This window comes from Antechinus flavipes, chromosome 4 (assembly GCF_016432865.1).
Source record: "Antechinus flavipes isolate AdamAnt ecotype Samford, QLD, Australia chromosome 4, AdamAnt_v2, whole genome shotgun sequence".
NCBI lineage: Eukaryota > Metazoa > Chordata > Mammalia > Dasyuromorphia > Dasyuridae > Antechinus > Antechinus flavipes.
The window spans coordinates 243,789,302-243,805,707 of NC_067401.1; the positions used below are offsets into that span (position 1 = coordinate 243,789,302).

At 36.1% G+C, this 16,406-nt stretch overlaps 1 protein-coding gene across 2 annotated transcripts in view; it reads right to left on the reverse strand.

The window, feature by feature from the left end:
• COL12A1 (collagen type XII alpha 1 chain) overlaps positions 1–15,807 on the reverse strand; it is a 142,152-nt gene extending 126,345 nt beyond the window's left edge. The window contains exons 1-3 of one of the 2 annotated variants that reach the window (XM_051997277.1): positions 15,380–15,807; positions 11,781–11,888; positions 2,254–2,370 (exon numbers count right to left, since the gene is read on the reverse strand). In XM_051997277.1, coding sequence (XP_051853237.1) covers positions 2,254–2,370; positions 11,781–11,853 — 190 coding nt within the window. In that variant the 5' untranslated portion in view covers positions 11,854–11,888; positions 15,380–15,807. The remainder of the gene's footprint in view (positions 1–2,253; positions 2,371–11,780; positions 11,889–15,379) is intronic. The other variant, XM_051997275.1, reaches the window with a different exon arrangement.
• Positions 15,808–16,406: the final 599 nt, after the last annotated feature.

Consider the following 16,406-nt stretch of genomic DNA (forward strand, 5'->3'; position numbering starts at 1 on the left):
TAATAATTAAAGATCTAATTGGAAAAAACATAGCTCTTCTTTGGGGATGAAGAGGGAGGGGAGGAAAAAGAGATAGTGATGAGAAGCAACATGGCATTGTAGATAAGGAATTGAAATCAAGAAGACTTGGCTTGAAATCCTTCTTAGACATTTACTATGTCACAAACCTCTCTAGGTACCTCATCTATCACATGAAGTTAGATGAGACAATCTCTAGTATCCCTTTCAGCTCTAAATTTATGGTAATCTATGATTTCATTGGTATGCAGAGTTTGCCATGAAGAAATTCTTTCTATCAACAGAGATTAGCAACATCTATGCAATTTACATTCTTAGAGGTGCCTCAAACATTGAGGAGATATACAAATGATCTATCCAAAGTCATATAACCAGTATGTGGCAGAAGTAGGACAAACCCAATTTTTCCTGATTCTGAGTCCTGACCTCCCCTAGATATAATTGTTCTTTTGGTGCAATTTATTTTTAAATATTGGTGGTTATAAAATAATTTTCATACTAGATATCAAATCAAGTGAAAGAATTTATTTCAAAACTGAAATATATAACAAAAGAAAATAAGGAAAATGGAATTCATGGCCATATTCAAGTGTCAAAAGATAGAACACTTATATGAAAAGCAATTGGCTCTTCTCACTCCCTAAATGCAAATATAGTTTGTCTAACATATATACTTGTGAGGTCCTTGCAATTCATTTGATGATTCCCACTATAATTACAAAGTATAAAAACCTCCACTTTCAAAGTATTTTATTACACTTTTAATCAATTATTTTAGTTCATGTTTTGCCCAAAGAGCAGAGAAAACTGAAATGTGATACTATCATACCAAGAGTCTACCATCAAGAGTCAAAATCTGGCAGTACACAGTATCAAATGTTTCCAACCTCTCTTGGAAACTAAAATGTTCCCCTTTCCAATGGCAGTAATATTTTGGTATGAATGAATTGGGTAACTTCAACTGCATTTTTGTGACTGGGCTATTAGTGGGAAAGGGAAAATTTGGTGAGGGAAAGGATTGAGATGGGATAGAAGGAAAACAAAAAGGACAGAAAAAAAGACACTCCATTTCCTTTCAAGTTCATAAATCTGATAAGAAGAAAGAATATTTCCTAAATTTCTTCATAAAATGTTATTTTAATCCCTTGGTATTTTTAAGACCATAAAAATATACAAACATAGTTTATATGATAAATGCTTTTTGACTCCAGTCTTTAATACACTCACTCAAGCCACCAATATCCCTATCAACCAGCCAATGTCAATGGAAGTGGATACTTTCCCAATTGTTTTTGGATATAAAAGTGGAGCAACTAAGAATAATTCTCTATACTTAAGTGATATTATTAACCCTAGAAACAATTTTTTAAAAATAATCAAGAAGGATGGTTTTTTTTTTCCTTTAAAAAAAATCTCAATATAAAGTCTATAAAGATCACCATGGCTATTTCATTGCCTCCAATCAACACTATACCCAAATCAACCTAGAGAAATGTAATGTTCCTCATTACACCATCATGGTGTAATAATGATTCCTAGGTTCTGGAGGTATAGGGTATTACAATTCAAGTTTCTTTCTGTTTTTCTTAGCAAATTTTTAAGTTTTGCAAAGTATTTTACATGTGTTCTCCCAGTCATCAGAACAACCCTGTGAAGTAACTGCTATTATTATCCTATTTTACAGATGAAGAAACTGAGATAAATTAAGGTATTTGCCCAGAGAATCACAACTACATGTCTAAAACAGGATTCAAATACGAATCTTTCTTAGTTCAAGTCCAATATTCTATGTACTATAGCACCTAGCTGCCTTCAGCCTTTAAATTGCTAAAGGATTGGATAATAAATGAAGAACGTCAAAAAGTTTGAATATTTAAAAAGCAATTAAAGACTATTAGTATTGCTTCAATATAACATTCAGCACACACACACACACACACACACACACTCCTATACATCAGTTTTCAATAAGATAAGCTGTGTCTAAAAAAAAAAAAAAACTATAGGATCAAGGAATGCTGGAACTTCAAATGCTGAAGGAGAAATCAGGAGATCTGAGTGCTAGCTACTTCTTTCTCTACCCTTCATTGCTTATATAACTTTATCCAATTTACTGAACTTTTCTGAGCCTTAGTTTCGAAATCTTGAAAAAAATGGTGGTTGGATTAGGTGATCGCTAAAGTTTTTTCTTGCCCTGAGATTTCATAATCTTCTATTATTATCTCTGTAACTTACCAGTTGTAGGATCCACTGTTACTCTGTAACCCACTATGGGATCAACTGGTCTTGCCCATGACATGTGAACAGTATTTTCATCTATAATTTTAAAATTCAAGTCTGAAGGTGGTTCAACTGGAAAAGAAATTGGGTATTAGTTAATTTTGAATGTCAGAAAATTAAAATGTTAATGAAAATTGTGTTCAGCAAAGCTTACTAAGATTGTCTTTGCATAAATTTGTTTCCAACAAATATGAACATATCTTGTTGGAAAAGAATAAAATAAAAGCTGACAAAATATGACAAAACATCAGAGAGTATACATATCACAGAAGACAGCACAGAACATGTGGTTCTTGAGTTGCTGAGTCATTCAAGAATGACCAGCAAGTTCAAGCATGATGGAAAACATAATTGAATACATATACAATGAAGTCACAGATAATAACCACATATGCAAACATTTCACATAACAATTAAGGGACTTTTGATACATGCTGAGTGCAACTGGAACAAGCATGCCAAATCACAACCTGCTTACAATACCAGAAGATAATTTAGAATGCTAATACAATACTCTTCTTCCAAAAGGCATAAAATAATTGATTATTTTTAATTGACTCTCTGCATTATTTTATTTTTATTGTTTGCGTTTCAAGAAATCTGAAACCATAGCAGAGATAACAGAATTAATTTTGTTACTACAGAAGGATCTTGGGAATTATCAAATATTTGTTTAGTAATGCTATATTTCATAAGGAAATATGTATTTGAAATGTATAGGAATACTCATTTATTTGCAGTTTTTTAATTCCAAAATAAAGGATTTCCAATTTTAGCATAATTTATAATCATGTTAACATTATGATACAAACATTCATAACACAAATATTCTACCAGTGTACACCAACTTTCGGTATGATTTCCATGGTGTAAACACTATTATTTCCACTTTGCAGCAGGTGTACCCCATACTAAATGTGGCATTTTAGCTTAAAATGCCAGTATGGACCTTTACAAAACATTGGTTAATCATGAAAAGACAACATCAATGTATATTTAAGGACATTTATTTACAGAATTTAAAGAAAACAGTAAAGAAGCCATCAGTGATCTGAACAAATGATTGCAAATAAAAAAAAACTTGTAGGAGTTGATGACAGGAATAACCAAAAAGTACAGAAAGAAAAAGTTTACATACACCATTTTGCAGCATCATGCATGTGTAAATGAAATGTTGACTTGTTTTTAGTGTCCTACAATGAACAAAAGCCTCCATGTACAATGGTCATTACACAAAGACGTTCCAGAAATATTTTATAATGATATTCTCTCTAAAATGTTCATGCCTCATCATGCAGTATATTTACTGACTCACTGTCAGTGCATGGTAAGTATATTAAATATGACTCTTTGAACACGTCCTCAAAGTCAAGTGGATTTCAGTCATACTATATTCAGTCCGTCTATGTTCCAAGCTGACTGAAAACCTCATATTCCTTGTGAATGAGGTCTTGTTTATTTTTTCCATGAAAGATGATCATCTTTTTTAGATGTAAATAGAGGTCAATTGAAATACAATAGTAGCTTTAAGACATAAATCATTTAATTTAACTGCTGTTAGGTTTTATGCAATATTAATAACATGGCTTAATGAAAATAGAACGAATTAAGCAGACACTTCTTTTAATGAACTCTCACTTCCAAGGATAAAATAATTTTTATATTTATTTTGATATACTAGTGCTGGAATGAATGTTATTTTTCCTACTATCCATACACAGGCAGTGAGATTAGACTATTAATCTACATGCAAAGTTTAATAATTCAACATTCTATTTACTGTAATGAAATTGCTAAAAAACAAAATAGTTGATCATCATTTAGTTCTATGAGCATGCAACAGATGTTAATAGTACAGTATACACACATTAAGAATATCATTATAAAATATTGTTCCAATAGCAATGGCTCAGGACAAATTTAATGCAAAGGCAGACAGAATTGGCCTGAGCATGCTTTGAAAAAAATCAGTACATGGAAAAATAGTACCACCAACCTTGGAAGAAAATTGACCTGATGCAGCAGAGACATTAGGGTAAAAGTGCTGAAGGGCAGCAGCCCAACTTGATATCCAAATGACGAGAGTCCAGATCAACTTGAAAAAAAAAATGACTGTAGGGAAAAGTCTTTAACATTTCAAAGGCTTTTAACTTGTTCATAAAAACTCAGATATGGTAATCCGCAATGAAAAGTCTGAGACAAGAAGGATGGACACAGTGAATCCCCTTTTCTACCAAGAATTTTTTATTCATCCATAATCATCTAGATCTGACATTGATTACATATTGTCATCATCTTATGTTTCAGGTTTAAAAAATTGCTGGTGTTGGCATGTGAGAATGACAAGTCAAGTTGAAGAAGAGTAAAAGTTTAACATTATGAAACTCTTATGAGATATACCTATAAGAGAATAAAAGCTACCATGTCATTTTCTCTAAAAGAATGAGAGATAGGAACTAGACCTACTAGATATAGGAACTCTGCCAGTGCTTGGCACTTTCTGTGCAATTTATGAGCTTAAAGTGTAGGTTAGAACACTGAAAAAATTAAATGATTTACCTAACCTGTGTCCCAAGCAGTTTTTAGGCTCAACTCTCTCTCAGACAACACTTATTGTCATAAGAAGGTTAAAAACCAAACAAACCTATCAGTGCTAGAATTCCAGGAAATAACGAATTATCTAATTTGCAAGCCATCTCTAATTCTCATCCTAAACTACTTAACATAAAAGAATTATAGTTATGAACTGAAAAAGGAGGAGTACAGGGAATTGACAGTAATTAAATATCCATTTACTGATTTGAATGTTAAGAATTAATGATAGTAAAATTCTCTAACATCATTGTTTAAACTACTAGGCATTTTACTCACTGATCAATTATTCTAGTACAGAACATATTCTGAAGTACAAGTGAAGTATACACTAATTTTATGTAATAAACTATTTATAGTATTTAAGACTTCTTTTTTACAAATTCACAGAGCTTTATTATTACCAACAAATTAGGTAACTTAAATGATTTAAAAACAATTGCAATTCTCTGTGGCTTAGTTGATTATTGGAGAGTTGTCTGAGACACATAATAGTTAAGTGACTTGAACAGGGTTATACCATCAGTGTCAGAGTCAGGATTCAAAGTAATGCCTTCCAAACTCCCAGTACTATCATCTAAGATATACTGCCCTTGCTGAAAAATACTTTGTTCAAACAATAACTTTAGAAACCATTATTTTTCATAGTTTTAGATATGATTGTTTTAAGTAACAAAACATACACCCTTTCATTGTATTTAAATGATATTTATACTAAAGGATTCATAAATTAATTTAAATTATGTCTAATTACATTGTTGGTAAACAAATATTTTCAATTCAGTCATGAAGTGTTGCTCCAGAAAATTCAAATGAATTTGTATTTAAATTTGCATTTCTCATTTAACCAACTCCATCATAATAAAAATCATACTTATGGTCAACAATACTTGGCCACTATTGTGTCTGACTGAATATTTTGCCAAGAGAAAAAGAAAAGGTAAAAGTATAAATATTTCTTCTATCTTGGCCACCACAAAGATCAAAGGAATCCTAAATCTACAGAAAAAGGAGATGTCCAACATACTAGTTTTGAATAAGATGCATCCAAAAAAGGAAAAGGAGAATTCCTAGTCAGAGCCAGAAACATCATAGTTATGTTAACAAACTAAAAAGGAGGTAGAGGGCTAGAGGAAGCTAAAACACTACTTCAGTATTAGTACTGTATGAGAATTTTTTTCCTTAATTTTTTTGGGGAAACTTCTTTTCATTTCCATGGCAACAAAACTGAAAGGGGCATTATGTTAATGATGAAATTCTTTCCAATCCATTATTACACACAAGGGGAAAACAATCATTATTTGCATTTTAACATATTCCTTAAAATGTTGAATATGTATAGGTATTTTTTATTATAAGAATTATATTCAACAAATACTCATTTAAAATTTGTTGTATTTTCCATTTAAAGGTCAATGAAATATTAAACTAAGAAATAAATTTAGGCTAGATAAATAGGGCAGCAAAATAATTAATCAAAAATTGAAAACATTCTTCTAACAAACTAGTTATTTTGTCTCTATGTTCCCAATCAGTATAACTTTGTTCACTTCATTGTTAAATTGACCTCATGTCTAATTCAATCTAGGAAACTGCATGATAAACAATGAATTATTGAACAAGAAACCTATGATCTAATCCTGATTCTTCCAAATACTAGTTTGTATGATGTTGGGCCAATTTCTTAATCTCTGAGACATCATATGAAAGGAAGAGAGATATCTCTAAGGTTCCTTCCAATTCTAAATTTTGATGTTTGAGATTAGATAGTGAAAGGCTTATATAAAATGCATATTAGCTTTGTTCTTCCTAAATAAATGATCATTAAACAAGGAAATTAAAATAGCTATTTGATGAATTAATCAATAAATATTTATTAGGTTCCAATTTTGTATTAGGCCTTATGCTAGGTTCTAGGGCTACAAAGACAAAAATGAAATATCTTTGCACTCAAGTAGTTTATGCTACATGGGAAAAGGGGATGAGAGGAAGAGAGGAAATAATATTATTATAACATTAGTATAGAAGTATTACAAAATGTATGCAAATCAGATTCAAGATAACAGTGGCAAGAGTGGAGAAGTACTAGCAGCTGAAGAATATTGGGATAGGTACATGAAATAAGAAATGGCTTTGAGTTGAACATTGAAGGAAAGGAGGGATTTCATGAAGCAAAGGTGAGGTGAGACATTAAGGCCATACATGTTGAAAGTCTACACAAAAGATGACATCAGATGAAATATCACATGTGAGAAATAGTATTCAGGTCAGTTTGGCTGAATTGTATATTACACAAAGAGAAATAATCTATAATAAGGCCAGAAAAGTAGCTTGGAGCCAAGTTGCAAATAGCTTTAAATTCCAGAGGAGTATGTATTTGATATAAATAATCATAGGGGCATACTTAAGTTTGTTAAGCAAGAGAATGAGCCAGTCAGCCCTGTACTGTAAAACAGAAATGCTTTCTACATTGTTCAATAGTATATGAGAAGATATTGGTTAGCATCACACTGAATGGGCACTCATAGTTTGAATTCTACATTACTGTATAGACTATCTACATTGACAAGAGAAAAACCGATGAATTATCAAAGAAGAATATTATAAAGTAGGCAATGATTAAAATAACATTTTAATTACAACAATATTTAATTCATCTCAACTTCTAGATCAATTTAATTCTCCTGGAGATCTCAAGTAACAAGGAAATAATATCCTCAGAAAAAAAACTGACGAATGAGCTTTAAAAATCTTATCTAAATAGCAAAATGTATACTAGAAATGCAATAGTCACTCCATGTAGTTCAAAGAAAGTACTGTCATAAGGGTAAACTGAAATACAAGTGGTCCATTAAAATGAAAAGTAATAAATCAATCTAAACTTTCATTTCTATGGAATACTTGAAGTCTAAAATGTATCCTAGAAGAATATTTGAAGAAAAGAGAAACTTCTATATAAATGGGAAAATCAAGTGGACAGAAAAAAATGAAGTGTGGACAACAACCCAACAATGAAGATCAATGATGATAACAGAAATAAAACATATCCATGAGTAGACACAGATGGAACACATAGAAAGAGAATGGATAAAAGCAATGATGAGTTAATGAGATATTTTAGTCCCATTTTAATCCCAAGATTATGATAACACAGTAGAAGGTAGAAATAAATTTAAACCTGAAACTTAAGTAATCAATCAACAAGCATTTATTATGAGTTTAATGTGTTCAAGGACCACTGCTCAGATCTGGTGATACAAAAAAAAGCAAAAACCACTGTCTCCTTATATAATAGCTAGCCCATATTGAGCTTATATTCTAATTTAAAGTGCCCAACAAACATCCTGAAATACACCAATCCACTCTATTGCCTAAAAAAATGTTTCCTGACAAACATCTTGGAGCATCCTATTATTTCTGAGCTATCTAAGAGTACAATTATGATTGTTATTGTTGTTGAGTCATTTCAAACTCTTGTGAACTCATTTCTTGGCAGAGATACTAGGAGTGGTTTGCCATATCCTTTTCAATTCATTTTACATATGAGGAAACTGAGGCAAGCAGGTTAGATTAAGGGATTTGCCCAGGATCATATAATTAGTAAATAGTAGTCTGAGGCCAAATTTGAACTGAGGAAAATAAATCTTCCTAATTTTTAATTCCAAGCCTGACACTCTATCTACTTCACCATCCATAACTGCACCCCAAAATGAAGAATGACAATTCCAACAACAAATTAGCCCTGCCCAAAACACCAAAGATAGAAAAGATGTAACTGTGAAACAATTAGTAGGATGAAATGCCTTTTCTCCCAGTGAAGACAAAGATATGGCAAATTCTTTAACTATTAGAGATAGTTGGCATAAAGAGAATTTTGAAGAAAATGAGTAGCAAAGTTACTTACTCTTTACAGACTACCCATCATCTCATCCAATTCTGATTATGTTGTTTATATTATTCCCAATCTATTTTCCTAAGAATTCTCCATTTTTTCTAATACTCAACACTTGTGATAATCCATTAGCTCCTTCAATGAATTATGTAAAGATATTTTAAGAGCGATTTCAAGAAATGATAGTTAAATCCTTGACTTCGCCCTACAAATATCTATAATAATTTTCCTACTCATACTCTATTTGCTCATATTCATTTTTATCTATCCCTTGTGATTCTCTCTGTTGTCCTGACAAATTCAACTAAAAAAATAATTTAAAAGACTACTAAGCAAAACAGTCATCATGAGCTCACCTGAATTCACTAAAATATTCACAAAATAGGATCTAAGAGATTTCCATCACTTCTGAAAACATTTTAAAAGTTAAAAAAATAACTCATATAAAAGATTCTGGAGAATGAATAATTGTTTCCATAACTTTCTTTTATATACAAATCTTTGAAATAAGAAATTGAAAAGATAGTAACTGAAGATTTTCTGAATTGCATGATTACCAAGGAGATCTAAAGTGTTACAAAGGGCTAATTCTACCCTAAGACAACTCCAACACATCCTCTAATATTGCTTCAACATTTCATTCAATCACTTTTGACTATGGAAAAAAATTTTCACTTAAAGATGTAAACATTAGCGATACCTACCTAGGTATAAAGTCATCTAGTTTAACTCTCATTTTACAGATAAAGAAATGGAGGTTCCATAGGTAGCTTCTTAACCAAAGGTCAGTAGGTAGTTAATGAAGGGAGGTCATTTGGTCTTGATCGGGTCATTGGGCTAAATTCATTAGATTCTTCCACACATTTTTAGTATGCTTTTGGAGTTAGGGAACCCTAAATTACTAAAGTATCATATGGCTCTGGACTATGCAGAATTCTGTTAAATAGTACCAAATTTGCAAAGGTGTTAAATGACTGTATTTGGTTACTACAAAATAGTACCACATACTGTCAGATGGCCTCTCTTCTGTTTGTTTAGCTTAAGAATGTAATATATGTAGCATAAATAATAAATTTTCATTTAGTATCTTCTAAGACAACTTTTTAACTCCTCTTCCTTGTTAAATTCTCAAGAAACAAGGTCAGAAATAAGTTTTCTCCCTAGTTCATTTAAAAACTCCCTGTAATATAACAATAACTTCAAACATATTCCTTATGTTGCATCCACCATTTTCCTTGTGTCACCTGGGTGGCCTATATATAAAAGGAGACAGACTCATAAAACTAAAAGAGACTTTAGGGATCATCTAATCCAACGCTCCTCATTTTACAGATCTAGTGAAATTTCAGTTTTACTAAGAAGGGAGCACAAGAGGGAGAGAGGATTAAGTAGGACAAAAAAAACCAAACCTGAAATTCATTTTTCTCTGTTAGCTGGTTATTTTGTTTTTTTGTGATGACATCAATTTAATAGGTTGAGGCATGCAAATCAAAATAAGATTTAGATAATCCCTTAAGGTCCCTTTTCAGTCTAAAATTCTAATGTTCTGGCAAACTCATTAAAAGGAGAGGTTTTCAAATGACAAGTCACCTGAACGAGTTTTTTCGGTCTGCAGAATTTACCCACCTGAGCCCTACCTTGTGAAACTCAATCAAAGACTGGAATTTGTTCTTCAAGGCTACCCATCAAGTCCCATTCATTTTTCCAAGAGTTTGGGAAGAATGGGGAACCTCCTAGAGTAAATTCCATAATGAAGACTTGTGTTTTGAAGATACTAATGATTTTTCACCCTCTTCTCTCCTTTACTTCTCTTCTCCCTCCCCCCGTACTTTCAGCAAAATTGGCTTCCTGGTGCAAATATAGACATTGGGTGCACAGAAAATTGAAATAAAAAACCTGTTGGGCAGGGAGAAAACATAGACTCTCCTAAAAGGCAGAAACAGAAAAGGCTGCGTCTAGTGATTCAATCAAATCAACAAGACTCTACCCTCTCCTGTTCAAGTGCTTGCGTTCCCCAACTGGGAAATGAAAGAGATGCTAGATCCCTTCATTTCGCCTGGATTCCGAACTAACACTTGAGCCACCCTCACCAGCTGAGACTGAAGCTGGAGGCGGATATTGACGCGTAGTACAAAGTGCCCTAAAGCTGCCGGCGAACTGCCTTGGCCAGACTGAGGCTGGGTTATCCCGGAGAGCCTGAGGCTCCTCCCCGGGGCTGAGACCCACGTGTTTCAGAGCTGGGGAAGCCCCTGGGCACCGCAGCTAGGGAGCTCCCCTGCGGGGCTGGCTTTGGAAGACTTGCAGCTAGAGCCCCGAGCTTGGCACTCCCTTCCTCTCCACCCCCAATCTCCCCTGTGGCCTTTGCATCCGTGACTCACTCTCCAGGCCTGGCCAGCCGAAGCACTCGACTCTCAGCAAAACACACAGACTCACGGAGCCAGGCTCTGTTGGAGTATTTTATTGTGTAATGTGACTGAGTTCGCAGCACTCAGCCAGGTAATTAACAGCCGCGCGAGAGCGAGTGCCAGCGCTCTAGGGCGCCTGATTATTAATCGGAGGCTTCTTGTTTGCACAGGCGCCTTCTCCTTGAGAGCTAGCTGCAAAGTCGGGCCGAGGAGCCTGGAGAAGAATAACAGCTTCATCTGGGCACTAGCGCAATGGGTCCATTCCTTCGGAGGAGGCTGTAGTGGAAAGGTGGTGTGGACAGCACACCAGAGAGACACGAGCGAGCGAGAAATCCACAAAGGAGGGTGCAAAGTTAAACAAGCAAGACAAAGGAGCTGGCTGACCCTGGGTAGCAGGGAAATAAACAAACCTTAAGAAAAGAGAGGCGTTTGTTTTAAGGACAGAAGTCACAATAGAAAAAAGCAAACACACCAAGAACGAAGAGCAAGCAAATAAGACAAGATATGGATCGATTCTTTTTTTCCCCTTTCTCAAATTCTGAATCACCATTTCAAGAAATAAAAAGAAGACAAGCAACAAAGGGGGTCATTACCTTCTGCCTCTATCGAAGATAAGAGGAAGGCTGCACATATGGCAGCAAATGCTGAATGTAGCCGAATCTTCATGGTAGCCCTCTCCAGTCACAACCACATGAATGGATCTGCGTTGAAGAAAGTGCAAAGTATTAGTACATATCAAAAGGCTGAGGACCTCCTCAGACCTCTGGATTTGCTCCAGCCCTGAACATCTCTACTTTTCCCCTTTCCCCAACTCCTCCTCCTCCGAAACACGCACCTCCTGAGGGGGCAGGTTAAAACTGCCAGACTTGGAAGTCAATTTAACACAAAAACAGATCTATCTGTATGCATGAATATAGCACTGTGGTCTAGTCCAGCAAATAAAGAATGCACTCATTGTGACCTAAGCAATGGAAATCGAGTTCATCAGACAAGCGGTTAATCTTGGTACTGAGGAATAATTCAAGTTAAAGCCCGTCCTGTTTTCCTGAAGATTCATCCTACTTATTAGCCCCGGGTTAAAGACCTTGGAAGACTATGCATGACTTCATCCTGCAGTATGATGGCTAATTCAGAGGTCATTTTATCCCTCCATCAACTAAATGTATCTTCCATCTGGGGATTCTAGTCAGCTTCTAGTTCCTAGTTTAACTGTACTTTAGTGGTCTCAGGATAATTTGGAAAATGTAATTTTAAAAAAATCTACTCCCCCACTTTTTTGTTATGCTTGCAAATATGTGACTCTTTAAGGCCTGAAATAGATTATACAGAAGAATGTAAGGCAAAGCTTGAAACTTGACACATTCCTCCAGCAGTGTTGTTTTCACATCTGATCATTCGTTTATACAAGCTGAAAGGAAAATAGTTCTAAAAAGAAAACAAGGCCAAGCAATTGGAAAGGCAAAGATCTTGCCTGTTTTCCAGAAATCTTTTTTTTTTTCAAAATAAAATTTCTACAGTTCTAGTTATCAACAACAATTGGTTAGCTTTAACTCTTCATTTAAAGACTTCATTAATGGAGTCTAATTTAGCTATGGTCGAATAGGGAAATTATCTCTTCTAACTTACCCTATCATGTGAAGAAAGCTACACTGATTTTTAAGGGAAATACAATAAGGTCTACTTCAAATAAAAATTCCCCAGTAATTTATGTGATTGGGAAAGTGCCAGTGGAGGAGAGGAGAAGGAGGAGGAGGAGGAGAAGGAGGAGGAGGAATAGGAGCAGGAGGAGGAGGAGGAGGAAGAGAGAAGAAGAAGAAGAAGAGAGAAGAAGAAGAAGAAGAGAAGAAGAAGAAGAAGAAGAAGAAGAAGAAGAAGAAGAAGAAGAAGAAGAAGAAGAAGAAGAAGAAGAAGAGAAGAAGAAGAGAAGAGAAGAAGAAGAAGAAGAGAAGAAGAAGAAGAAGAAGAAGAAGAAGAAGAAGAAGAAGAAGAAGAAGAAGGAAGAAGAAGAAGGAAGAAGAAGAAGAAGAAGGAAGAAGAAGAAGAAGAAGAAGAGAAATAGCAAAAGAGGGAAGGATAGGAGGGAAGGAGGGAGGGAGGGAGGAAAAGAAAGAGGGAGAAGACCATATCGTACAGAAATTATTGAAGGACTTAAAGGACAATTCTATAGGAAATTCAAAGGAACTTCTCCTATCCAGGAAACAACCCAAGGGTTTTTTCTCCTTGAGTGGTTTCCATAGAGACTCTTATTTTAGAGAACACTAGTTTGTAATTCAGAAAAGGAACCAAAAATCAAACTCTCTTTAATTAAGAAAATAAGTTGACAAGATCTAACAATATCTTTTCAAATTATTGATATATCCCCTAAGAATGATTTCCTTACTTAGCGGGTTTTTGTTATGTGTGTGTTGGCTGAAGAGTATCCTCTAGCCTTCGTATACTATTTTAAAGACCTGATAAATATAAAATTCCTAGACGCTCCTTTTTTTAAGTCAAGAATGTAATAAAATGTTTATTTTATGTAATGACACTGTCGTTTCTCAACTCTGCCTCAGTATGTGAAAATCACAAAATACAAATCTAGTCTTTCTTTCTCTCCCCTCATCCAATCTATCATGTGGCTTTTTGTTGTTTTAAATGCTCTTTAACTCGTTTGGTTGCTGGGCTCGAAGAAAAACAACAACGTATAAGTGGAACTCCTAAAATCATTATGCAGTTTGTGAAGATTACAATTTTTGAAAAGGTGGTCGTCAAATCTTTTCCCTTGCCTTAGCTCGCCCCCTATTGGCTACTTTTTCGAAGCACTAGGAATCATTCCGCCTGGGATATCTGAAGTAACGCGCGCACAAATATATAGTCTAGTCACTGCCTTCTTGGCATTCCGTATACATCTTTCCAAAAATAAAACCTTAAAAAAAAAAAACCGAGCCAAAACATTTGCTTGGCTGCCTAGCAACCCTTCATTCAGCGTTTTTAAATAAACCGTCTCTAGTTGACTACAAAGGATAGTCAATGTCTCACAACTATGCTTTCATGAATGAAAATTAATAGGAATGGAGTCTGTTGGGGGCGGAAGGAACAGGGAAGAGAGGGAGCAGAGGGAGAAAGATCTTTCCCCTCTTCCTTCTCCCACCCTCCATCTAAGAGCAAATTCTTTAATTCTGGCGTCAACTCGAACAGATCCAACTCCCTCAAAGAGGAGGTTCCCTCCAGCACTTATACACAGCCTCACCTGCCCTTTTTCTCCAGCAGATCCTAACTAGGAGCCTAGGAGTAGGACTGACTCCCAGAAAGATCTTATCTCCCTTCTTTTTCTGCCAGCTGTATTACAGCTGGCAGAAAGGCTGAAGTGGAAATCTCTTAAATAGGGTTTTCACAGAACTGTGAGGTCCGCTCCTGTGAAAAAGCCAAGGAGGCACCAACGACACATACCTTTCACAATTTTCTCCAGAGAAACAGGCATAGGAAAACTAAAGGAAATTCCTTTCTCCAGACAATGTGGAAAACATTTCCCTCTCAAGCTGAATACCTACAGTTATACTGAATCCACAATCTTTGCTTTCTTTAGAAAAGCAGGTGGGGTTTACTCCTTTAGTGAACTTCACACCATTTCTTGAACTGCGGATGGATGAGAAGTGGTAGATAATAGAGCCTCACTTCTAAAGTATCACTCTACTTTGTGAAAGTTTTCTCTCCACCACTGCCTTTTTCAACTACGCACAGAAATTCTCGGGAACAGTTTTATAGTCTAGTGATAAAATTTCGAGGCAGAAATCCAAATCACTCGGAAGCATACTATGAATGCCTCAGGACTAAGACCACTCACTACTCTTAATTACTCTTGAAAATACTCCCCTCTAGGTTTTTTTTTTAATTTAAAATATGGGGGATAGTGTCTCTAATCAAGCAAGCGCGCGCACACACGTCTAGGTAACAGATCTTGCAACAACAAATATATATGTGTGTACATTATATATTATTATTTCCCTCAAAATTAAAAAAAAAATTCGACTCAATATTTCATATCGGAATACATCCCTACAAATTCTACAATCTCATCCTAAAGTTCAAAGGCGTGCGCGCAATCTGACCATTTGTTTCACCGGGGAAATTACTCCGGGAGTGGGAGCTGCAAAGGGGAGGAAAAAAAGTGGGGCTGATGGGGAGAGGGATGAGAGGAATGAGACAAACAGACCTGTGCTGGCAGCAGCAAGAGCAGCAGGGTCTTCTATGCTGATGTACAAGAGATGCTCCAGCTGTTGAGGGATCCGTGGATGCCCTGGCGCTTGGATGTGAGAGCAGACAGAAGCAAGAGGCTGAGCTCCGGTGGCACCTGGTGGTGGAGCAGCTCTCCGCAGATTCAGCAGTAGTGGCGACTGCGGAGCAGAAAGGAGGAGGCGGAGGAGTGTGAAGAGGAGGAGGAGGAGGAGCGGCAGCCGCAGCTGGGAGGAGAAGAAACGAGTGGCCCGCGGTTTCTAGAGCTTCCAGGACGAGGGTCTGTCTGGGACGGCTTGCCGGCTCCAAGTGGGAAGAACCTCTCCCTGGTCTGCTACTTAATAGAGGGCTGTTCCCAACTCTCAGTTTACTCGGTTACGAAACGCCTGAGAAGGTGGACGGCTGCCACGAGCTGATATATGCTCCTCCAGCAGTGAAGGAGGTCTCCTTTTGGAAACTTGCGCATACTTTTCGACATTCCTTCGGCATGAGGTGGCGATCGCCGTAGTAGCAATGCCCGGGCTGACGGGAGGGGGGAGGAAGAAAAGGGGGACAGCAGCCGCCCGACGGGCCTGCCAAGGGGAGCTGTGCAATTCCTCCGCTTCCAGGGCCAGGCAGGGGAGCGGTGAGATCAGGTTTCCCTGGCCAAGTGATTTTCTTTTATTTATTTATTTCAAAATCAAGAACAATAGAAAAACTCAATCAAATCCCATTTTCAAAACATCAAGGATGAGACTCACCAAAAGATCATGAGTATAGGTCCCTTCTTCACTTACTCCCCCCTCCCTTTTTGTCCTCCTTTCTTTTCCTCTTTGATCCCTCCCCCAGTCCTGGGTGCACTTTAAGCCGATTTATAAGGTTTCCATTAACTAACTGTCTGTGCACGCAGAGTGCCTTGTGTCTTTTTCAATCTCCCAAAGGCAACTGGAAACCCTTCTCTCCACTGGGCGCTCTAGGTTTAAAGCTTCGATGGCTTTCCCAGTCTTCTGTCGCCCCCTCATACACAT